Raw genomic sequence first — 26633 nt, 5'->3', positions numbered from 1 at the left:
TAATTTTTTTTAAATCGCTGAATTATTAATTTGGTCATAGGTTTTATCTGGGAATACCCGTATTCCTACCTTTTTGAAATTTTAGAAGTGAAATTTTTGAATTGAAAATTGGTTTTAACTGTATTGTTCAACCATTCGATAATTTTGAAACTAAAAAATTAAATATTCAAATCCTTTTTCTAGAAATAACGTACTGCCACCTGAAGAAACGTGTCAACAACATGTCAACATTTTCTATGTTTGACAATCCATACGATAAGTATGTAGATAATGAGGTTGGACAGTACTATCGACACAAAAAGGTTGGAGTCTAATCTCTATGTATCAACAATACTAATTATTTCTCATTTTTCCTTTATTTTCTTATTTGTGCCCAATATATTTATAAAAATACAAATGTGTCATTTTTTGTAAAGTTATGTTTGATTCAGTCCAGGGCCTGAAATGGACCGGAACGTCATTCCGGTTCGTGGAATCGGTAAAGTTATCGCTTCATCTCGTGGAAAAAATTATTTGACACTTATTTTTATAAAATACACATAAAATTTGATAACTGGTAATATCTTCAGAAAATTGTTGGGCGCTCTGGTTCGCAAACTTTTCCATTGCGAGCACTGATTCGGTCAAATCCAATCCAAAAGAATGATGGCAATTTCTTTGTGTCAGTCGACTGTTTATAGCCTGAAACAGTTGTCAACATACATGACTCAATTAATGTAGAATAACAAAATTATTAACAAAAGTAACTTTCTTTCAAAACCATTTTTGGAGTACTAGGTAGGCATTGGTTTTACCCAAAGAGCACCGTCCAATCTTTTTGGTTCTACCAGGTAAACGTCAGTTCAATTAATAAATCAACGTTTACTTTTGTGAAGTTGATAGTTGTTAGATAAAATTATTGTAAATCAATTATAAATATTATTACTTAGCATTATTAAAAAACCGTATATAGTTTGATTACGAAATATTCACCTAGCTTGAAAAATGTATACTCATTAGCCATAATCTTTTTTAATTTTAGATGTCACAAACTTCACTTCAGTCAGAATTTTACGTATATTGTCTATGGTCAGAATCTGTGAATCATTTTTGAGGTTAGCCGTGTTGCTATTTAAAAGTGTTAAAAAGGTATATTCCTAGCGTGATTAAATCGTGAATTCTTGAATTACGATGGCAAAAACGGTCGATTTAGAACTCAAAAAAGCTTTCGTACAATTGCAAGCTAAGATGGTGGAAACAAGTCAAAAAATTCAATTGATTGACACCCAAATAAAAGGGCTCAACCGAGTGCGACTGCACGTCGAAATTACCCAACAAGAAATTAACGCACTGAATCCGTCAACTAAAACATACGAATCTGTAGGAAGAATGTTCATATTGACAGATTTACCAGATGTCCAAACGAATTTGAAGACTCGCCAAGCGACAGCGGCCAAGAAAATCACCGACCTCGAAAGCAACAAAACATATCTTGAACGTAATTTAAAAGAAAGCGAAGACAATCTGAGAGAGATGGTTCAACAGCGAAAGGATCAACCTGCCTAAACTATGTATCTTTATTAATTTATTCAATTGCTCTATCGTCACTGCTTCAATCGAAAAAAATGCATTAAACTACCATGTGGGCTAGGACTTGTGCTCCATTTTTGTGTCAAACCCCACACTAAAAATTTAAAATTGGAATGTTACTTTTTGTAAATCTGTCACAAAATGTAAAATTAATATTTATCGTATCCAATTTCAACCAAAAATATTAATTTCTTCATATTCTCTTACGATACAGAACCCAATACAGACTGCACAAAACAGTATTAACTTTTGCTTTATGATACTAATATGCTGTTATCCGTGATTATGAATCATTATTTTTGACATTCATCTTTTTTACTGAAAGTTTGTTTATATTATACTGTCCCTTTGTAATAGATCTCAATAAGAAAAATACCCTTCTATTCTATATTATTTATTATGTACGTAAAAACAGCATTACAATGAGACTTCTATAGGTATTCTGGTCAACATGTCAGTGCGTTGTATTCAAATATTGTTTATGGCAGCCCTGCAGCAGTATGTGTACCCCTGCAGCACTATTTAGTGTACCCATTGTGAGTGCTATTTATTATACTATTAGACATATACGAATTACGCCCTCAAAGTTTGTGGATTTCATCTTGTCTGTGTCACCATTCGCGGATTTAAACATGGGCTGAATAGAATCATTTATCGTGGATACAACTATATTTTTGGAACACTTGTGGTCGGTTTGAATGAAGCTGCTGGAAAGATTTAAAAGGGTATCCGTTTGCGGTGTATTTCTGTACTATAATTTTGAAAATCGGAGATGTCTTATGAAAAATAAATCAGTTTCGATGTCATCGGCACGGGATTTCACTTATTGAAATATTTTGAATTGGTTATTCGGAAAATAAAAAAGGGTGGTACGCCAGTAACATCTAAATTTTTAAAAGGGTACCTGTTGTAAATTTGGGAAACGTGGTCTGTGGAATGCATTATGACAAGGTGGAACCGAGGAATGTGGAGATTTAGATGTACGTGGAAGAACTGAGCAGGGATTTTAGTTCCTGAAATGGCAGTGATGACATTGTGGCTAGAATATAAAAAAATGCACTGTATAAATGACCTATCACCAAATTATAATATTGTCTGTGGATTTTTCATTTAATCTCAAAAACACTCAATGCATTATTTACATTAATTTACTATTTTGTTTTTACCTTTACAATGTTTAAATTCCAAAAATATTTCATTTAAATCAACAATATTGTATCTTACAACTTTTTCATTTGTTATAAAGTATATGTCTTCACTATTTAATATATTCATTACAAATAGCTTTTTTAATAAAAAATAAACCCTTTTAAATAAAAAAATGAGTTTTTCTTTTTCTTTTATATATACCTAAAAACTTTTGTTTAACGAATAATTCACAAGATTTGAAAATGTAACATATTGTATTGAACAAACGTAATTTTAAAACACCTCATGCATATACTCACTAGAAAAAAATACGATTATGTGACATCGGTTATTAATTAAGGCATTTAATTGATACCTACCTTCATTTAATATACAAAAACCGATAGGCTACCAGCATTTTGTCGCGATAGTTGTTTTCCCCTTCTCGTTCACTCACGTGTAGGGTTGACGGCCGCGAGTGAAACATAATATTTATTACGCTTGCTCCCTCCCATCTCACTTGCACCTATCACCCTACACTTAAGTGAGCGGGAATGAGATATTCAATCTTCGATCACTTCACTCATATATACAATGTCGAGTATTGCCTAAAATGTGCTCCCGATCATAAACCAGTAGGGAACACCTGCCCTAGGCTGCAGGGATTATAAAATTATTGCAATGAAGAAAAAATAATATGCATTACATTATTTAGATAATTTCATTTTTATTATACCATAATTGAATACATTTTATTATCACTATTTTTTATAAAAATATAAAATCCTAAGACTAGATACCAGACTGGATGCCGATGGGACTCTGGGACTCACGATTGTACTCAGTCGAAACCAAATGTTGCCTATTCTGACAGTGCTGCTTTACGGTAGCGAATAATGGCACTTTACGAAGACTCCGTATACTGAGCTTTGAGAACAGATGTTTGTGACGGATACCGGGCATGCGGTGGTTTGACTTCAGAAGGAACGAGAAGATAAGAGAACGCACTAAGCAGCCTCTCATCATGCTGAGAGTAAAGAGGCGACGTTGGACCTGGCTCGGCCACGTACTGCGGATGCTAAAAGATAACCTCAACCTAGCTTAACTATTTTTTAAGCCAACGGAATTCTGGCGTCCTGGAAGGCAGCTAAATACTACATAGAGTATATACGGTGGACCTACGGGATGCTGATATGATCTAGAAAGATACAAGAAGACTGGCTAGCGACAGAGATTCTTGGAGGCCCCTCGTAGTGTCCATATGCTCCAACTAATTTATAAACATTTGTTATTTTATTTTCACACAAATATTAGTCATATTAAAATAGATTAAAAAAAAATTTTGAAGAGACATACATTAATACAACTTGGTGAAAACTAAAAGAAAAACAGAAACTTAGGAGTTAAGAATGAAAAAACTATTGGTTTTATTAAGAGCGTAAAAACTTAGCGTCATCTTAACTGCAGTTATTGAAACCCCTCTATTGAAAAAAAATGTAATGTAATATATAATAGCGCCTGTACACATGCATGGATTTACTTGCACCAATAGTGTGTATTTTAAACTACGGCGATAATAACTGTTTACACGTAAAAGTGCTGAATGTCTTGCCAATCTCATTCTTAAAGAGTAAGCAAGACGCGATGTCATTGTATGATGCTATTTGATAGGTTTGGACAGGTTCGTAGATAATCAGTAAACATCATAATGTTCTGTGCGGTGTAGTCCGTATTTCTTCCAGCAGGCATGCCACTATCGTTCTACTGCGCATGTACCAATTATTGCGTAAAAATTCAGAAGCTTCTGAACTTTTTTAATCCATATCATGCAATCTTGCATCTTGCACAATAATACGTCTTTAGACGTGTATTTTCTTGTTATGGCCGCAATAATACGTACTATCAGCAGTAAATCGATGCATATGTAAATAGGGTATTATGCTATAACTAGATATATTATTATTTTCAAATTAAGCCGTTTCCAGTCATTTATTTTTGTCGAAGATTAACCCTGCTATTCCAAAGGTTAGCAACTCCGATTGTGGCTTGGTAAGCGTCATATTGAGCAACTGATACTCCGGCAGGTCTGTTGTCTTGTAATCGAAGCTGTCCACATCCAACGGCATTATTTTAGTGCTGAGGGAGACGGGGTGGTAGACGATATTGTCACAATGCACTGTCTTGTCGTAGTGTGGTTTCGGAACGGTGGCAAGTATCTGAGCGCTCTTTATATGGATTCTTTCGTGGTGAGCTGAATATTTAGGGAATCTGAAAGAAATACAATTTTGTTGATATAAAATAATCGACATTTACAAATGAGTCCATTACATGTTACAGGTCAATAATGAAAGAAAATATGGGGACGTTTACGGATACTTTCATGCTCAAATTTGTGGACCAAAATATTTTAATAACCCATAGTTGTCAATATTTTTTAATAAGTTCATTAGGTTTAGTTTTTTTAATTAAGTTTCTAATCAAGACATTTTGCTGTTGTAAGAACTTCAAAAGATGGTTTAGTATTAAATGCGGTGTTGCTATAATTTACAATCTTCTTCTTCGGCCATATCCACCCCTTAGTTGGAGCATATGGACACCACGAGGTGCCTCCAGGAAGAAGTTGCTCGTCAGTCTTCTTGCATTGTTCAAGGTCGAACCAGCATCCCATAGCTCTTCCGTATACACTCTGGATAGTATTTAGCGGCCTTCCGGGACACCGGAATCTGGTTGGCTTGAAGAACAGGCAAGCCATGTTGAAGTTCTCTTTTGACATCCGCAGCATGTGGCCGAGCCAGGTTCAACGTCGCCTCTTCACTCTCAGTGTGATGAGAGGCTGCTTGGTACGTTCTCTTATATAATATCCTATATAATATGTAATTTTATATTTTCCACAAATGTAAGTCTAAAATTCGCAGACGTGTTCTGCGAAGTTCCAGTTTAAAAAACATTATTTTAAAGTCGATGAACAAAACAAATGATAATAGTGACATTTGCACTACCCACAGTTATTAATTAAATTATAATAAATCATAAAATATTTGGTCAAATAATGGGGAACGTTTTGCATGAAAGTATGAAAAAGATATGAGTATTGGATGGTTTTAGAAGACATTCTGGCCATTTGGATTAGATGAATTCATTAATTAGGCTATTTTTTTACATGGATTCCTAAATTATGCTAGCATGCTCCTGATAATTTTAAAAGAATTTAGATATTATATTAGGTATATCCTTGGATGGGCTTTCCACCTAGTTAAATATAAAATTAAATATACACCCACCTCATTGCACAGGATGTCAATTTGTCGTTGGTACATGCGACAATGCCACAGTTTGCTACACCGCTATCTTTGTAAACAAACGAACGAATTCCGTCGAAAGCTATGGCCCGATATCTGTAATATTCATGGTCCTGAAAAATAAAAATCTAAGTCAACACTATTATGTAGCACAATTAATTATCTGTAACTATAGATACATATACCATCATAAATCGTCAGGTGTTCGAATTTAGAACTAAGCTCATCACAGTATAAAAAGTATGGCGGGCAACTTATACTGGTGGATCTATAGTGGCCCACGATGGCTTACAGTGTCATGGGTCCCAGGTTGGAATCCTGGGTCAGGCAAATACACATATTGTTTTTCAATTTGCTCTTGAGTCAAAGTATGGATCTTTTAGATTGAGCAAGTGGCTAACATCCATTTCTCGTAAAATCAAAATTCTGTTAATACAAACCTCCGCTCTGTGGAGGCCTATATGAGCTTATTAGGATCAGACATGTTTAAAAAAAAACCAATAGTGGTTTTAGGTATGTGTAAGTCCGAGGCACTGACATGTTTGGAGGACCCCTTGTGACCATTTAGCCTGCCACTGGGTGTAAGAAATATTTTTTATATTTCTATTGATTTTTAATGAAAGAAGGAAAACAGTTTAAACTTTAATAAATCATTGTGCACTCACTTCCTCAAATGAAACCGAATTCGAATCGATTTTAAGATTAAAAACACAGTTGATTCTTCCACTTGTTAGGTTGGCTGTCTGATCTTCCAGCGAATCGTTGAACAAATACGATTCATAGTGAGTCAATCTGTCGTGTTTTAGAAGCAGCTCGTCCAACACGTCGGGAGAATCTGGTGAGTGGGTGTCGAGAACTTTCCTTCTGTTCGATATGGTTACCGGAGTTTTGGGAACTTTGGCAACAAGTAATTCGCTGGTCGGTTGGCCTCTCATCACAGATATGAGCGCGCCTTCGCGCCCTGAGTATATTCCACTTCCTGCAGAATATGAAAGTATGAATTTGATTTGAATATTGACACGGAGAATTAAAGACATTGAAGAAAATCTTCTCTATATAGACGGATAAATTAAATTACATTAGCTGCAAGTCATTTCGCATTGCAGATTGATTTGTGGTAAGCACCACAATGTTGTTGCATGCTTCTGTCAAAATTTTAACAATTTTTATATTTAAGTACCTAGTTAATTCCACAAAATTATTAAATGTATATTGCCAAAATAATTTCTGAAATTTGAATTTCTTTGTAAAAGGAAAAGGGTAATAAGTTTAAAATCACTTCTTTTCAAGTCTTAATTCAATGAAAACGAATAAGTATGACTGACAAAGTTTAGTGTGCACTATTCACCTAGTATCTTCACAGCCCACCAGCACTATTCACCACAGCATGTAGATAGAATTCATTTTCAACTAAGAGGCCATCCATAGACTGAAACCGTATGCGGTTTAGAACCGTGTGCCATACTAAATATATTTTCACAAAGTATATAGGTAGTATCTGATCGGATCTGTTTCTACTATATATTTACACTTACAAAATTAGTGAAAATATATTTTTATGAACAGAAATCATAAGTTTAGTAAGGCACACGGTTCTAAACCGCATACGGTTTCAGTCTATGGATGGCATCTAATTATATGTCACAGGCTCTTTGATAAGAATACTAATGTCAGTGAATCTTAATTCAATGCACTGATGAATCATCACAATGATATGTCCTATTGCTGCGCTGGTCTGTGACTTGAATGTTTTCTCTTACAATATAAAAATTGTTTTTGAACCCTTAGAGAAATATGGGTAGTTACAGGGTTGTCCCATGTGGCACATTCTACGGGGGCAGTAATTTATACGCAGGATACTCTTCTATCCAAGATATAATATATAGGTGTAACTATAAAAAAATAAAGAGTCAAACCTGTACTTCCCACATGAGGATTATTGGCACCAGATGCCAGGAAGTTCACATTGTGTGTGTATGCGTAACTCTGTTGAATTTCCGCAGCTGTAAAACAAATCAAAAAGGGTTGTTAAACATAGCTATCTTATATTGGTAGTACTGCTAAACCAACATATGTCTGACACACAAAAAACTCATAATACGTCAGTGCCAAGCCCAAAAAAATGATATATTTGATAAAATTAATAGTGAATTAAAGTGGCCCGCTTACATAAGTACAAGGTAAGGTTGGCTGGTGACAATACATATTATACGAGAACCCCCAGGACAATGTGTGGATGAATACAAAATATTCTCCAGTATTGAATTGGATGGTGAGAGAATGACACGGAAGGATATGAGACAGGTTTACTCACCTACTAAGAATGGCATTTCGGAAAACCACATTGTTGGGAAAATGACATTTTGAATTTTTTCCTGTTGTAACACTTGAACAGCCGGTATTTGAAACAGCAAATCGAAACAGATAAAATGTCCAAACTTCACACCGAAGTCTGTCTCGAATACTCCAAGTTTCTGATCCAATGATGGTTTAAATCCTGGCTCTCCAAATAGGTTTATTTTGCGGTATCTAAAAAATAACATAAATGTTAATACAAATCCAGGTACGCAACTGTCTTATCAGTACCTAGATTGCTTGCTCTGTAAATGTGTGCATATCGTCGCTATAGGATTTGTTTCCCGAATATCCATTTTTGTCGAAATCGACATTTTAATGCAGTTCAATTTCTTTTATCGAACTCTACCGAAATCATTTATAAAAACAATATATTTTTATCTAGGAACAGAGATATTTTTTTAAAAAACCCGAATACGCCATGTTAAGTTACAATAATTACTCCGTGGTGTTCTCCCGAATGTCCAACTATTCGTACCTGAATATCCAAGTTAATTTCGGTCGAAATAGATCTCTGGCTGAGTTTTTATTTCCCGAATATGACTTATAGCTATTATATAATAATGATTCTTCTTTCGACCATGTCCGATCCTAATAGGATCATATGGGCCTCCACAGAGTGGAGGTTTGTATTGACAGATTTTTGTTTTTACGAGAAATGCATGTCAGCCACTTGCTCAACCTATTAGGTCCATACTCTGACTCATACACAAATTGAAAAACAATATGTTTACTTGCCAGACCCAGGATTCGAACCTGGGACCCTCGACTCTATAGGCCGGCATTTAAGCCACTCGGCCAGCATTATTATTTCAAATTATTATTAATCAAACATTGTACTTATGTCTTTATTTTACTTTTAATCTAGGTATTTCTATGAAAATAAAGGCGATGCTATTATTTATTTTTGAATGCGCTGATAGTTAATTTAATTTAATATGTATGTTAGTAACTATTTATTTGGTGAATATTATATACTTGGATATTGGTACCTACCTAATATTAGCAGCCAATTGTAATTAATTTATACATGCTATTATTTTGTGTTGTTATTCCTTACAATAGTAAATATATAATATTATTTGGTGGTTTGTAATAAATTTAATTGTTAATTATAGAAATATATAGATATAATAATATACAGATATATATACATAGATATTTTTTTTGGAAAAAGTATTAATATAAAATTGTTAGCAAGTACGAGTAAGTACCATCATAAAATATTGGAGAAATCTGTGACGTCGGTTAGTAATTGAAGTAGTAGATACCTACTTTTATTTAATAAACAAAAACCGATCGCCGATAGTCGCTTGATTTTGAAGAATGGTGATGAGCAGATATTAAAAGGCCAATAGTTATAGTTTGTGGTCATAAGTATGTCACCTCGTAGCATAGTGGATAATTTGTGGACTGAGGCGTAAACCCAGGAGATGCAGGGTCGATTCCTGCCGGGTGTCTTACTTTTTTCAAAAAGATATTTTCTATTGGTTATAATATATTTTCTCAGAAGTGATTTTAAAAATTATGTATGTTCAATTGTTAGAATGGTATATTCTTAAATCTTGTGAATTATTCGTTCAATAAAAAAATAGTTAATTACTTAAAAACTATTTTATTACTTAATCCGAAAAAAACCGAAAAAGCGATTGCCGCATGTTATCATTACATACGAACTTGGGTAATTACGATCATTAAGTATTTAAATAGTGGAAGTAATTATTAACAATTATCGTGTAAATAAATATAACATTTGAGGCGCGTACAGCGCTCGAAATGGAAAAGTTTACGTACCGGAGCGCTCGACAAATTTTCTGAAGATATTTACATAGTCATCAAATCGTATGTGTATTTTATAAAAATAAGTGTGTCAGATTTTCTATTCTATGGCCTATCTAGCTCAGACGGTCAACATATTTTTTCCACGAGACGGAGCGATAATTTTACAAATTTCACGAGCCGGAACGGCGCTCCGGTGCGTTCTGTTCCATTTCGAGCCCTGGGCGCGTACTTTTTGACCACTCAGTAATCCGTGGGCCGTGCAGCAATACGCTACGGTCATAAATCCCGAACGTCCTTGTTTTGTCCTGAATATCCATTATTCTGAGAGAGCGCTAAAAATTTCCCGAATATCCACAGTGAGTACTTGTAAATAAAACGCATTTTCTGTGCATTTAATGATTTATACCAGTATATTATTCTTGGACTCTATTCTTAGATAATGTTACAATCATACAGTGTAGAAAGAATGATTGATACATCTACTGATATTTAAATATACGACAATGAAATTTGTTTTTCGTCTCCTGTAAAATTGACATTTGGTCTATTCAGGAAACAAATCCTATAGCGACGATATGTTATGCTGAATCTGCTAAATTATATCAAAATCAGAAGCCTAATATAGCAGTGATCGCTGGATGCATTTTTGTTGTTACGGATATAAAAAAATGAGGAACAATATTATCTAAAGCTTTATTATTTATTTCGAGACATTATTGCTTTTTTGTTGCCACTATATACCTATAACCCGCTGACGGTTCTAACCACCTCCAGGAAATCACCAATCCATCCACCAACCATCCTCAAGATATAGTCTGCTCAACTGACTCATCATTTACAGATGTCAGACAATGTAGGGATCACTGTAGACTTTGTGTCTTTATCTAGTTTACAGATAATTCTTCAATTACCTACTTTGATATAACAGCCCCGTTTCTGTCGAAGACAACATTTGTGTTAAACAAAAATAATCCAGACGTTGGGCAACTGCCATCAGTAGTGTTGTTGGTACAATTAGCTAGCTCCACAACATTAATCACCACATACATCTGGTGCTCTTTGGCTGCACATGATATGCCTACGAGCATCTAGGAAAAAATATTATTTAGTATAAGGAATACAGGTTAATATAATATTATTATAAATATGATTACAAATCGCATTTACCCATGACAGAATAAGCATTTTTATCAGTGGTTGAATAACATTTATGCAATTAGACCTATATTCGATTAAATGTACCATATTATGATATCTATGTTTAGAATTCAATGTTTTCTGTCATTAATTTGACATTTATAAGTCAAATAGAATTTTATTAAACAGCTGTTCCATTTCCGCCATGTTGTTTCAGTCAGCCACTCCTAATTATTAATATAAAGAATTTAAAATCTAGATAGAAGGAGGCTTGTACGCATTTCGTATTATGAATTTTGAAGGCAGTTTGATTTTCGGTTATATGATTATACGTGCGGTTGTATTGGTAACAAGTTTAATATTTTCTTCTATTGGCAGCCCCAAAAACAAAATGTTGGTTCGCATTCTGAAGCCTTATTACTATGTATACCTACATAAGCATTTTTTGGTGCTTTTTATGTGATTATTCATCTTAAAAATAATCAATGTATTTATCATGCCTACAAAAAATTGACGAGGAAATATCTTTCTACATTAATTAAACGTCAGCTTTTTTGGCAATATGTGAGATGTGTGAATAATGTCAATTTGAAATTAAATTCATTTATACACGATCCAATCATATGAAATTAAGTATTCAAGGCTCGTTTCTGCACATAGAATCATGTATGTAATCAACTAATGGGTGAATCTGAAACTATAGTCAAATGTCACAGGTAGTATAAGTATGAAGTTCTCTTCAAATGAACCAGTAATGCAATGCGGTCACTTGTAGCTAACTTAATTAGTATACCAGAGGTCCTGTTTATTGCTTCAATTTCATACATTTAGGCTCCGTTCTCTATAGAAGAAGGTTTTATCAACATCTTTGCCTAAATACAACACATTGCAGTTATTAGATTTTCACTTACTTTGTGGTAATTTTCGGCATCGTCGCATACAATTGTCTTCTCACTGTCTTCAGGAACTACGAAAGCCATCCTTTTATTGAATTCTGGAGTTCCAGCCCAATGTCTGTTGAATGTTGCCTCTGGAAATACCAGAATGTCCACAGACTGAAAATAAAGTATTCAATTATAGCTGAGCCAAAGTGATAAGTTCCAAAATTCATTATTAGATTATTATTAATTGGCATAATATTTATTATGTACAACCGTATCACCCGGGCTCAATCCGCTGCTGGATACAGCACCTTCCATTCTTCTTGGTCCCTAGTTCCGCCGAATCTATCAGTTGATTCAGCAGGTTTTAGAGTAGCCATTAAAATCTATTATAAAATAGTGGCCCTTCGGTACCACTCTATGACAGCATTTGTTCAGTGACAGTTTGACAGGTGGCACTGCCACCTGGTAATTTTTTCAAGTTTCATCTCAAAGTTTTTATCTTTTTATAAATATGCTCCTAATCGGCGCACTGGCATTTCATTAAAAATGATCTCCAAGTAATATTCATTAATGTTGTCCAATGTGTGCAGTACTAACTTCTCATTTGGTGGCCCCAGGATCGATTCCCTAGGGAGGTCACAGTAGATCTATGTGTTTCTGTGATTGTTTCACTGCTATTACATTAGTAACTGTTACTGGACCCCATGGTCTGTTGTAGTGTTTATTAGTATGTTAAAAATCTTCGTTACAACAAAATGATTGAAGGAAATATCACATTAATTTTATCCAGCCACCAGGATTAAAACCTGGACCTACAGATAGCAACGAATCGCCGATGTGCCACAATGGCTGATGGTTTATGGTAGGGCAAACTCTCCTTACAAGTCTAAACACTCGAAACATCAGTGGTATATGTGATTTTATTACGTTACCTTATTTTTAGCCATTTGGATAAATTTGACATAATTTTCCAAATTGTGGTTGATTATATCAGGGGCCTGATCGAGATCAAAGTTGGGATGATATTCCACGACTCCTGCCACGTACGAAGACGAATCCACTGCCACCTGAAGAAAACACGACAAAGAAAATGCTACAATTAAATTAAATTTTATTGTTTTATGTTAACAATTAGGGGTTTCGTTGATAAATTCCCAACAACTATTTATTATAGAAATATTAATTTATTTTGCTTTATTCAGTTTATGTTTTTTTCTTGGACCATGTCCGATTCTAATACGATCATAAAATGGGCCTCCATGGGGTGGAGGTTCGTTAATTAACAGATTTTTGTTTTTTTTGAAAAACAATATGTGTATTTGCCAGACCCAGGATTCAAACCTGGGACTCACAACATTATTAGCTGATGCGTAAGCCGTTCGGTCATTGTGGGCGTTGGTATAATTATAATTTACTAGCAAAGCCAGTTGTTTTGCTAGATCTTGCAGACAGCTTGGCGTCTTCGTGACGTCATGATGTTGGATTTTAATAAAATTGTGATAAAAAATATATGCGTCGACGGTGCCGTAGTTTGCTACTTGTTGCCAATAACAACCTATTTCCCCAAAAAGGTTATATGAAAACTTCTTTGTGTGCTTTGAAATGTTCTGCGTATAAGTGAAAATAGTAATTTATTTGAATATCAGTACTCAATGCACTTACTGAATAAAATCACAATGTGTTCACTTTATATTTTCCTATGTAGGCATGGAAATGAAAATAGTTATTTCTATCACCATATTTATTTTATTCTCTATCACCATATCGACTGTGTTTAGGAAAAAGGGCGTAACCCTCGATTTTTCGAAAAGTGATTTTATTAGATATTATCAATGTATACAACTACTACATACTCCTTCTATAAAAAATAAGTAAGCCGCAAATGCCGAATTATTATATAAATTCAGGTTTTAATTGAGCTATAAATAAGTTTTAATATAAGGAAAAAAGAATTCACCCTCAATTTTAATGATTTTTCTGTAATAACTTTTTTAATTATTATTAGATCGAAAATATATTACAACAAATCATCAATCATCATACACCCAATGTCTGTGGCTTTTTTTTTTTTTTTTAAATATTAAACCAAAATCATTCAAAAAAAGTTTTTTGCCCCTCCTGTAAATTTTTTTTCTGTAAGGGTTACGCCCTTTTTCCTAAACACGGTCGATATTATTATTGGGGAAAGAGAATAGGTAGGTAGATGTTAGAAGTGTGAACTCGAATTGAATTCAACCAAATTTTACCTCGACTGGTTACCGCAATTACTATATTACCAGAGGAATGCAATTAGATAAGTGGGGCCTTCATTCAGCAGTGGATTAATTCAGGCTGATATAAATAAAAATAGAATATCACAAATTCCGATAAATATAACAATATATTATAGAACTAGGAAGAGTAAAATTCGGCTGGGAAGAAATTTATCTAGAAGTGGATTGATCCAGGCTGATGATGATAACGATATAACCATTTTTGTTGAATGGCTTAAATATATTTGGGTTATCTTGGTTAATTGAATTTAAATAACTATCATTGGTTCAAAAGAAAAATAGTCAAATTGTTAACAGCCATAAAAAATAATATAATGCCTAATGGAATCGGCAAGGAGGACTTCATTTTGCAATAGATTTATTTAGGATGATAATGATTTAAATATGTATATTATATTATCACCAATAATTTTATTATTAAATGGATTTGAATTATTTTTGGGTTATATTATTAGGTTAATAAATTTTATTATCTTTCATTGGTTCCAAAAACAAAAAACAGTAAAAAAGCCAAAAGTGCCAAAAGTTGGTAAGTCGATAATTTAGATATTTAGAGTTAACAAAGGATTATGTGTCTATGTTATATAAATATGTAGGTACTTATGCTAGAAAAAAATGAAGTACTTACATCCGATATAGAACATGCACATAAAGCAAAAAGAAATTAACATTATTTGTGATTTTATAGGGCATGTCAAACTTCAAATCGCAATCACTCCATAACATGAATTCATTACAATTCACGATTAAACTCACCAGAAAATAAATAAAATAAAGTAGATATGTGTATCGGTCGATTTGATTATGAATTGACAGTTAACACCATAAAAGATGTTAACAATAAAATATTGTGAGCGTTTTCCTATATTCAACGTTTACAGAAAAGCGACAGTATATTATTACAATGTGTGTTTGTATAACAATAATATTATAATGTTTAACAAAGGGATTGCAGGATCTTTAATCTCTTTGGTTTAACAACATTTTGGCGCCAAATTGTAACAGTTAAAATCAAAATTAAAATAAATTACAAAAAAATGGAGCTCAGATAATATTCAATCCCGCCAAAAGTATGAACACCAACTAACAATTGAGCGTAGTTATGCACAAAGCAGCCAAGCCACAATTTTGAAAAAAGTGAGTTATTGTGATTTCCATAATCTCACACGTTTGTTTTACGTTCTGCACAAATCAGCCAAGCTGCTGTCATACAAACATCTCATATAAATGCGTTTTAAAGATTTTGCAAATCGCAGAATATGACATTTTCGATTTGCATAAAGCAACCAAGCTGCTGTCATACAAAAATGTCATATAAATGCGTTCTAAAAATATGCAATATTCGTTTTGCAAAAAGCAGCCAAATGATAATATTATGTACTTAGGTAAATTTTTAAAATCGTAACTGTAAGGTGTGTTTTTCTACATTCAATTAATAAACATTATTTTCTCAATTACATTATATGTTTTTCATTTTATTATATGTAATATAATATACAGATTTTTCATATAAAAAATAGTGCCAAGCAGCTAAATATTGATGTATAATTTACAAGTTTTTCGAATTATTTTTAGAATTTTGAAATTTCCATTATAATTTAGTAACTTATAAGGCTATTTTTAAAGAAAATAATCAAAAATAAAGACTTTTCTTACAAAAATAAGAGATGGCTGCATTCTGCAAAATGCACATTCTAAAAAAAATCATTTTACTCAAAACACCTGGACTGCTAAAACACCAAAATTTCATAGATTATATGCTTTTATCTCTTCAAAAGTTATACAAAATCATATATATATATAATATCTATCATTCAAAAAGTATACACAGTATACAGAGGCTTTGCTGATTTAAAGAAACACAATTTACATAAAAGTGCTTCTATCTCTGTTTGAGGTTTGTGTGGCTCGGCTGCTTTGTGCATAACTACGCAAATTATTTGTTATAATAATACGCACCTACCTATATACAATTTGTATATTATATGTGTACATATTATTATTATTATTATTGATGTCAAATAAAAAATACTAGGTACTTATGTAGGTACATATTATTATTGATATTCTGAAATATCGACAGGAAAGTATTTAGGATAGGTATAGAGTCTGATAAATACATAATAAAAATATTTACATTGTTCTCATATTAATGTCATTGGTTCTCATAGAGTCAGTGTTGCCAACCGTACTATAATTATAGTATTTGTACTATAATTTTCGTCTGAGTACTATGTACGATATAAAACAGGTATAGTACGCCCAAAATACTATAATTTTGAGAAATCGGAAAAAAGGTTGACAATAGAAGAAAAACAACGACAAAATAATCCGTGAGAAGCAAAAAAAAAATAATCCCTATGTCTAAAAAAAGGTGACGTTAATTACTTAACACAGCGATTTTGAAACTGGGAAGCGCGGGGTGTTGCAAAGGGAGGCGCGAAAAGTTTAACACGATTAATGTAGCCACAGGTTTGCAGTTTGCAAATGCATAGTTCATAAAACGGCCGCTAGTTATAAACTACACAAAAACAGTCCTATAGAAGATTGTTTGCAAACCTTTCTGCAAATATGGAGACTAATTTTATAATCCCGCATATCTATACTATTGTGAAGCGCAATGGCTATCTCGTAAAAAATTAAATAAAAGGGTCAAATTAATCATAATGTTCAAATTTGAGGCAAATTTGTTTAGGAACGATAATTTTGATGTTAAACTGTCTATTTGGTAGAAATTAAAAAAAAAATGAGTGAATAAATCTAATGCATTCAGTGATTTAAAACGACAAAGTGAAGGCATTCATAAAAAATTGGAGCTTAGGAAATCAAAATGAAAAAAAGAAAAGTTCGCCATGTCTTCATTTTTAAATGATTTCTACGCCAGATATATTGAAGCAAACAAAAATTTATTTACTGAGTTTTTGGTTAGATTGCTAATGCGCTTTTCACAATATTTTATTAATAGCAAAAAAAGTATTTTAAATATGTGGTTGAAAAATCCTGACCTGGGGGGGGGTCCGCTTCAGGATGTAGGGTCCATAATATGAATCCGTTTGTCAATGAACGAAGATGAATTGGATTGACTACTATTGAAATTGATTGTGCTAATAAACAAGCACATTCGTCAAAAATTAATGTAGGTAATGTAAGTAGTAAAACCTTGTTTCTTTTTTTTCATTTTTGTATTCGTAAGTAGGTACATTATTAACTATTTAAAAAGGTGTCTGTATTATTTAATGAAATAAGGGGGGGGAGGCGTCTGGATTAGATTTTTTTAAAAGGGAGGCATAGTAACAAAAAGTTAGGAAGCTACTGACTTAACATTTGAATTTTGTCTAAAAAAATAAGACGATAATTATCCTTCATGGATATTTTGTCTAAAAAAACAAGACGTTAATTACCCCACGTATAATTTTTTGAAAATGCAGAAAATTATTGGTTACTCAACGCGTACTATATTTTTTACCGAAATACTATAATTTTGAAGGCATTGTACTATAATTCCACTTTCAAAATATGGCAACACTGCATAGAGTATAATAATTAATTCTTTACTACTAAAAAATGGCAACACCAATCTACTTACATTCCAGAAAAATGTCTTATTATGACAGTCGATATTCTGTAATATCAGAAAAATTGCAACGAGCAATGTCTTTCCTTGTGTCATATTCTCAGACATGGCTGGTATATTTCTTTCATGTAGGATAAACCCCAATCACTATTATTATTAACAATCAAAATTAAATCTTAAAAATCAAGTTTTCAGGAACAACACAAAAATAAACTCCAATATAAACGGTGTTTCAAGTCTATCGACAAATTATTTCCTTATTCCTTGAAAATAATTAATTATTTAGGTAGGTAGGTACCTATTCCTCTACCTACCTAAAATTATTTACGATTCAAAAAATTTTGAAAACAGGACAATTATCGTAAACATAATAGGTAGGTATTACCGTTTGGTTAAACAATAAAATTACTGTTGACTTATAAGTTTACAATTATTAGAATCTAATCAGATAGGTACCTATTATAGTGTTGATTGTTTTGTTTTGGGATCGTCCATATTTTTGACCCCTATACTCTATAGTCTATATTATATTTCGTCACAAAATCTCTTCTCCACTCCACTTTTAATCCCATATTTATTTTATTTTTAAGCGTAATCTAAACCAAGAGCACAAAATCGTCAAATTATAAAATAAATATCATATCCCCTCTCTATATTAGAACGTGGCCTCGCGCGCACCGTGAGTGTAAAACCAAGGCATCTGCAAAAGACATATTTTGGATAATTAGGGTTTGAAGTCTTCGTTTTGTTAGGAGAAATAGAGTTTCTAAAAAAAACTATAATATTTGGTTTATATCTACATTATATTGCATGTTCTTCCAGTTACTTCACTTTTACATTATCAGGTTCAACACTTTTGCAGTTGTTTTGCATTTAATCTCGAAATTGAAAAATTTGCAGATGTGTTGGTTTTACACTCACGGTGCTAGTCATTATTATATGGAGCATATTTGAAGTTCATGTTTTGCATGGTCACGTAATTTATTTTGCCGTTTGTGTTGGGTCAATGCTCGAAGTGGAAGTTTTTAGAAACCGGAGCGCTTAATATTAAATATATTTTTTTCGTAAAATTTTTACAAAAATATTAACATAGTTATCAAATTTTATGTAAATTTTATAAAAAATGAATGTAATGTGTTATGTAGATTTCTTGTTATATGACCTATCTAACGTAGATGGTCAAATTATTTTTTCTACGAGACGTAGCGATACTTTTAGGAATTTCATGAACCGGAACGGCGCTCCGGTTCATTTCGAGCTCTGGATCCATGATATGCGAACGATCTACTATTATTTCAAACTAAGCTGTATGAATATCATTTCTAGTTCTGTACCTAGTGCTAATTAAAATAGTATTGGATTTATTTTTTTTATTCCTAATCACCCCATTCCCCACTTTTCTTGAACTGACTAATCACTTCTAGCACATTTCTCGTATTTTATGAAAATACATATATTAGTTCTAGATGTTTTATACCTACAGTTAAAAATAGCAAATACAAAATTTTATACATAATATAAGTACCTACTCATGATTGAAAATTATTGCGTGTCACATAGTGTTGATGAGACCTGTTTGATAAAGTTCCGGACAACGATACGGCCTGGAAACAAGCACCACGACGCCCTGCGCCCTTCGGTTTCACTACATACATAATATTGTCAACTGACAATCAAATTATTTATCATACCGATCGATTGTATAGATACGTGCGTCGTAGAGTATTTACGCTTTATAATTCTGCACTTGTTTATACTTTTTACTACACCGATACGTCTCTTTGCCTGATTACCTCACATAAAGTTAGATCAAAATAATAATATGTTCACTTATTACATAATATGTAGTACCTAATATATATAATATATAAAAAAATATATTTAGAATATATTACTTACATCATTTTCATTCTAGAGCCGGAGTGCAAAGTTATGAAGTGGCAACTCTAAATCCATACAATGTAATATTATAATTTATTATTGGAACAGTATTGCAGTTTGAAATTAATAATCGATTATTAAATTTCTTATTGTTGGGTATAATTAATTGGTCATACAGGGCTCGAAATGGACCGGAGCGCAGTTCGGAATCGGTAAAATTATCCCTCCGTCTAGTGGAAAAAATAATTTGACCGTCTGAGCTAGATAGGCCATATAATAGAAAATCGAACACACTTATTTTTATGAAATACACATAAAATTTGATAACTATGTATTGTTCCTCAGACAACTATCGAGCGCTCCGGTTCGTAAACTTTTCCATTTCGAGCGCTGGATAGAACAAGTTTGAACTCACGTGATTTCCCATTACTACCTGCCACATCTCTATACCATTTCGGGTCTATACCGTGGCGTAATGAACGATAGGCACCTTTCAAAATTATCCTGCGTGCATCCCGCATCCCAGGAAGAACGTCCAAAGATCCTTGTTGTGAATGGCGTGCACTAGACTTGCGCTTGATTCAGAATTTGGACTTTATCTGATATTATTACACTTGATGGCGATTCGATAAATCCTTTTGCCATTTCGTTTCGTGATTTTCAATTTATAATGGTTTAGTGCAGAGCGTTGGGGCGGAGCTCGGAGCAGGAGCACGGAGCGGTGGAGCAATGAGGTTTTACCCGGAGCAGGAGCAGAGCTGGAGCACCGAAAATTTGTAGTGCTTCACTGCTCCGAATGTTTATTTATTATTAAATTTTCGTCCTAAAATCCGATGCAAATATTATATTATTTGACACTTTTCAATACTGGAATTATTTGAAATACGGCCAAGTATGTAATAAATAACTTCACTTTTTTATAGAAGAGGCAGATAATGAAAGACGATTTGGTGCTTTTTTTTTGCTTTGTAATTTTGTTTTGTGGAATTAATAATGAAAAGGACGATTAATAAACCTCATTTCAAAACTAATTATTTTTTAACGTTAATTGTACATATCTACACATGATAATATATAATAGGTAAGTACCTATTAAAACTTTTTACCTGGAGCGAAGCAGACCCTGAAGCGGAGCTGGAGTAAGTATTAAGTCCCGGAGCGGAGCAACGTAAAAAATGGTCCGCTCCAACCTTCTGGTTTAATGTGCATTCATAATCCATTAAACTATTAAAGTTTCAGAGATTGTACAGATGACGCGTGTCACATGTACCTGGAACGTGTGTTTAGAAATTGGCAATATATAATATATTTGCAGATGGTATTGACTGAATGAGTGGCGCACGATAATAGTGTGAAGTTGGCTTAAACTGAATAGGAAATGATTCTTGATTATTATGAACATTTAGATTTAGATGGTAGGTTACTCTATTTCAGTCTCACTTTCATTTATAAGATATATTATCCTAACTAGGTATATTTATAATGAAGGAGTAAAAATAATGTTTTTGTTATTTCAAAAAATGGTATCAGTAAAATTAAAATAATATTTTTTATCACTTCAGTATCTACCTACCTATCTACACTTGAAAAAAAATTAAAATACATGACCTTGGACCTACAGCATAAGTAAAAAAAAACATGTATATTGAGCTAAGTTTTTTTTAAATATCTCATATTTCCAGATGTAGGTATCATCCAAAAGTGGATTTCACAAAACAAAATACAAACCACAGAACAGATTAATAAACATAAATCCGATAGGCTATTACCCCCAATACACTACATTTTCGCACGCAGGATGTTGAATGTGTTGTGTCCTACGAAAATGAACCACACATTATAGACGTGCAATAGTGTGTGTTGCAACCTTCAAATACACCAATATTGAATGAGCGTCAGTGCATAAACCGAGAGCAGTTGTCAGAACGAAGGACAAGCTTAGGATGGCGTATTATTGAAACGTGTTTAAGTTTATCCCATATTCTTTCACACTCGAGATCGGTTGTCTGTTACTCCACACCCGTTAGGTATGTCCGTTCCCATTATTTCTGAGTTCCCTGATACAAACATTAAGTGAAGTTATATAATATCTAGGTACTTACCTACCTTTGTTTGATTAAAAATATGAAGAAAATAATAGGTATGTTTATTTATTGATTACAGGAAGATACCGAATCGGTACCATTTTTTTTATGAATCTGTCTGTTAGCTTAAAATAAATAATAAAATAGCTAAGTATCAATGGCGTGCGGTGTCTTTTGAGATCGGACACGCTCTTAAAAAGCATATCCTACATATTATTATGTAGGTTGAAATCATAGCGGTATTTTGACATAATTTTATCATTTTTTGTCACGCTTAATTTTTCAATTTTTAAATACATTATTTCTACAGAATACTCGATTACATATTTTTAAAACCTAGTGAATATTGTAGTGTTGCTGTCATCAGTTCCAAATCAAATTGTGCGTCGACAACGTAGTAGGTATTAAAATAATGGGAAAATATTTACAAAGCATATAAAAGACCAAAGTCTCTCACCACATCACATTTGATCCCATATGTAGCAGTATCAAGCAACTAATAGGTCGTTCAATTTATTTATTTGTTTTATTGATATGTAGGTATATATAATTCTAGAATATGAATATATTTTTAGAATACAGGACTTGCAATGGACCGGAGCGCTGTTCCTGTTCGTGAAATCGGTAAAATTATCCTTCCGTCTAGTGGAAAAAATAATTTGACCGTCTGAGCTAGATAGGCCATATAATAGAAAATCTAACACACTTATTTTTATGAAATACACATAACATTTGATAACTGTGTCTTCTAACTATGATAACTATGTATTGTTCTTCAGAAAACTGTCGAGCGCTCCGGTTCGTAAACTTTTCCATTTTGAGCGCTGTTAGAATACTAAAGGCATGCGCCGCAATCACAGCGTCTATGGACCACGCGCCACTGGTAAGTATGTAAGTACATTTCTTTCAAATTTGCAGGAAATTTTAAACTATAAATAAAAGAGGACTGCATTCGAAAGGCCTAATTACACAACAGACTCGCATACCCAACCAGATTCAACGATCGTCGTGAGCAATCGTCGACATTGAAAGCAATTACACGGAACGATTGAGCTACCAACTCAATCGTACTGACGCTTGATTTGATTGGTTTAAAAATCATTGCTATTGTGAACAATTATAAGTAAAGCAACAAATAAAATTTTAGACAAGTAACAAGTTGCTGATTGTATTTACTAGGGTATTATTTTTGTTTTGCATTATTATTGTCTGTTAAAATAATGAATTCAGTCAGCCTTCGTTATGTAAACGTCACATTTGTGTTATGTCAAATAGGACACGCTCGTGTGGCCACACTTGGAAGCTCAAGGTTAATTCGGATATTTTCGTACGTTCTCGATAATCTTCGGCACGATCTTGCCTAAAAAATAGGAATTGTTTCAATTCGGTCACGACTCAAAAGTGGATCAGGGGCGATCGCGGCAGACGGTTGAACTGAAAGTCTGTGTGTGAGTTTTCAGCACATACTGATGTATTTATAACAAATTATTATTCTCTTTAAACATCCTATAGAAATTACTTAATTATTTTTAATTAAAGTAACAGTATAAATTGACGTTTGCAAATTAACGCAGTAGGTATGGCAACTAGTTCGTTTTTTAGTTATTTTCATAATATGTAGGTATTTGTTTATTGAGATTTTTTTATGTTATGATTTTATGGCAGACTACCTAGTCATTTTATTTTTCACACAATTCTTCCATATAATAAATAATAGGTAGATACGCCAATGTTCTCAATCGTTAGTACCTACTAATTATTAAATAGTAAGCTCGAAAGTGACTCATAACTCACAATGAATCAATGACCCAAACGACAAGTAGGTATAGCAAAATAATACAATAATTAACATTATATACTAAGATAGAATAGAAATTTTACATTGTAATGAATGAGGATAATGATATGAATAAAATATAATTAATATAATTTTGTACAGGACAAAAATATAGGTATTCGCAAATATTCTATTCTAGGATAAGTGCATTGACAATATGTTTACAACTTCTTGAGACATGTGTTGCGGGTGACTCGAACGAATCATTCTATAGCTTGCCATAATTTATAGATGTTTCTTACACAGCAATAATTATTATTAAATGACACTATATATTATCATTATTATAATCCAAGGCTTCGAACCGGAACTGAACCGAAAATGGTAAACCGTTATTTTTGTCGGAGCGAAAACCGGAACCGAAACGAAAAAAAAATATCGTTTTTTTCGGTTCGGTACATGTTCAAACACGCGCAAATACATATTATAAAATAAATACGAAATAAATATGCTGTTGTTTTTCATTTGAAATGTGTCAAATTCAAGGCGCAAAGAAATAATTCATGATCACATAACGATTGGTTACGAAGCGTGGCGCCGGGTTATCATACAAGTAGGCACTTACGATAAAATGTTCACAATTGTGGTAGAAAATATTTTTTAAATAAGTACAAATAAATGTATTTAAAAATTAATCACTCGGAGCTGAACCGACAACCGAAAACCGGAAAAACCGTTGTTTTTTCGGAACGAAACCCGGAACCGAATCGATATATATATATATATTACTTGGACCAGAATGAACACCGAAACGAAAAAAAATAACGGTTCGAATCCCTGTTATTATCTCCCCCAGATCTTATAAATTCTGATAAAAAATCATAAATATTTTTCTTATGGCCCACTATAGTCAGGGCGTGATACGAAACTTTAAACTTTGATTGTAGTGCTAGTTATAGCTCATACGTCGAATGCAATATGATTTTTTTTTGTAGAAATTGATCATTGTTGCATATATAACCCATAGCTTACGGGCCGCACAAAATTGTGGTTTTGCTAATTACCTTTCAAATGCAAATTAACACGTTAATTACAAAATTAATTAAAAGGGCCCGTAAGCATTGTGTTAAAATAAATGGCAACACTTTGATCAAAATGTGTAATCGAACGTCTTTATTTATTGCCTGTTAAGTTTGGCCAGATTAAGTTAGGTAAATTGTATTCGAAGATAATCAATAACTAGCACTACCATCGTAATTCGCACTTCAGTGCCACGGTCTGAATATAGTCAGTATTATTGGGGTGTCATGGGGTGGGGGCTAAAAAAAGGTATTAATAATAAGAAATCATGTTAAAAGTTGGCTTATAGGTTATAAAAAAAGGAGATTGGTGAATATAAACGACTTTGCAATCAACCTCCAGTTCAATTCTGTTACAGTTTTTAACAATTAATTAACAAACGAAGCTGGATTTGATAATATATTGTATTTGTAAAGTTTATAACAGAATCAAGAAAAATATAAAAAAGTCAAAACGGAGGTTACATACATTTAAATTAATAGCCTCAATTGTTTTTTTTTTACAAGCTTACTTTTTTTTCCGGTTTTCGGTAGATTTATTAAGATTTGCAAATTACTACTAATCTCGCTGTTTATCGATAATTCCATTGTCCGATAATTTTGCTGGACACATTGATAATAATAATAATAATAAATGGGGATCCAAAAATTTAAATGACTTAATTATTTAGGATGTATAAATAGAATTTCTCACTAAACTTGCCTGTGATTCCGTCTTGCTGCATGTCAAGATAACAGCAAAATATATAAGAAAACGTTGATAACTCATCGTTGATAACAGCTTTATAAAAAGATTTATATAAAATAACGTAAGCGAATAAATGATTATTAATTTGTTTATTTTTAATGTCAAGCCACAGCGCGACCGACGACTCGAAGCAATAACAACTTACTAACGTAAAAGTTTTTATTTAATTAGTAACAAAACAATGATTCGATACTTCGAGATTATCGATAGACTTTGTCATCAATACATCTTTATGCCATATCGATATTATTATTTTGTATCGGTGTAATGACTTATTAATGACGTTTAAAACCATGCGTCAACAAGAGATGGGGAAACCGGGGCAGCTCCTTTGAACACGGAGAGACATTTCTCTAGTCTAGACAATAAACCAGCGTTTCTTAACCTTTTTGATCTACGACCCAATTATTTAGGCCCTAAATAATTGGGTCGCAGATCAAAAAGGTAAAAAATAAAAAAAAATTCAAGTTATACACGTATAAAAATCGATGTTTTTTTAAAATAAATGTAAAAAATATTAAAACGATGAATTAGTCAAAAATCTAAACGTCAAAAAATTGAAAACCTAATAAACTAAATTTTAATAATAAATATGACCATAAAATATAATGTAATATTACATAAGATGTGACCCTGCAACGAATTCACATTTTTTTACAATTGTAAGTTTATCTTTTTATTAAATAAAACCTTTTTAATGTTTTCAGATACATATTTATTAATATTAATACAGTTGAAATTGTAAATTATCAAAAAAAAATCTCAAATTGGAAAATTAATTAGAACCCTTCCGAATGTTCCATTGTTTCTTGATATTTATTTTTAGATTATTTCTATTCTGGGTTTTCGTCCACGCAAGTAGAAAAATTGTAATTAATATATTATACATTCCGAAGTAGGTAATGTTTATCAATAATGTGGTTGAATTTCTACAAATTGTGTACAAAGTATAGGCACTAACTTTTTGAGTTTTTAAATTAAAATATGATATCCATAATACATATTTAGTATATAATCATGGGAACACAGAATTAATGGTAACTGAAATACCTGACGGGTGTGG

General features: G+C 32.7%; 2 protein-coding genes across 2 annotated transcripts in view; one reads left to right on the top strand and one right to left on the bottom strand.

The window, feature by feature from the left end:
• Nucleotides 1-1051: 1051 nt before the first annotated feature.
• Nucleotides 1052-2891, top strand: Pfdn1 (prefoldin subunit 1). The gene has a single exon (XM_085950242.1). It carries the CDS (start codon nucleotides 1171-1173, stop codon nucleotides 1543-1545), a length of 375 nt encoding a protein of 124 aa, XP_085806368.1. The 5' UTR covers nucleotides 1052-1170; the 3' UTR covers nucleotides 1546-2891.
• Nucleotides 2892-3410: 519 nt separating this feature from the next.
• LOC147069511 (uncharacterized) overlaps nucleotides 3411-26633 on the bottom strand; it is a 71195-nt gene continuing 47972 nt past the window's right edge. The window contains exons 11-19 of the mRNA XM_085950824.1: nucleotides 25517-25710; nucleotides 13087-13221; nucleotides 12182-12325; nucleotides 11049-11221; nucleotides 8311-8525; nucleotides 7913-7999; nucleotides 6662-6975; nucleotides 5979-6109; nucleotides 3411-4965 (exon numbers count right to left, since the gene is read on the bottom strand). Of these exons, the coding sequence (XP_085806950.1) occupies nucleotides 4683-4965; nucleotides 5979-6109; nucleotides 6662-6975; nucleotides 7913-7999; nucleotides 8311-8525; nucleotides 11049-11221; nucleotides 12182-12325; nucleotides 13087-13221; nucleotides 25517-25710 (1676 nt within the window). The 3' untranslated portion in view covers nucleotides 3411-4682. The remainder of the gene's footprint in view (nucleotides 4966-5978; nucleotides 6110-6661; nucleotides 6976-7912; nucleotides 8000-8310; nucleotides 8526-11048; nucleotides 11222-12181; nucleotides 12326-13086; nucleotides 13222-25516; nucleotides 25711-26633) is intronic.

The sequence above is a fragment of the Rhyacophila brunnea genome, unplaced genomic scaffold (genome assembly GCF_057557595.1).
Source record: "Rhyacophila brunnea isolate RB1 unplaced genomic scaffold, BYU_Rbru_1.0 scaffold_23, whole genome shotgun sequence".
Lineage (NCBI taxonomy): Eukaryota > Metazoa > Arthropoda > Insecta > Trichoptera > Rhyacophilidae > Rhyacophila > Rhyacophila brunnea.
The sequence above is the reverse complement of the archived record's forward strand: the minus strand, read 5'-3'. Positions and strand labels throughout refer to the sequence as shown.

Coding starts and splice junctions, on each gene's coding strand:
- Pfdn1 (XM_085950242.1), top strand. CDS start 1,171: ATGGCAAAAACGGTCGATTTAGAACTCAAAAAAGCTTTCGTACAATTG.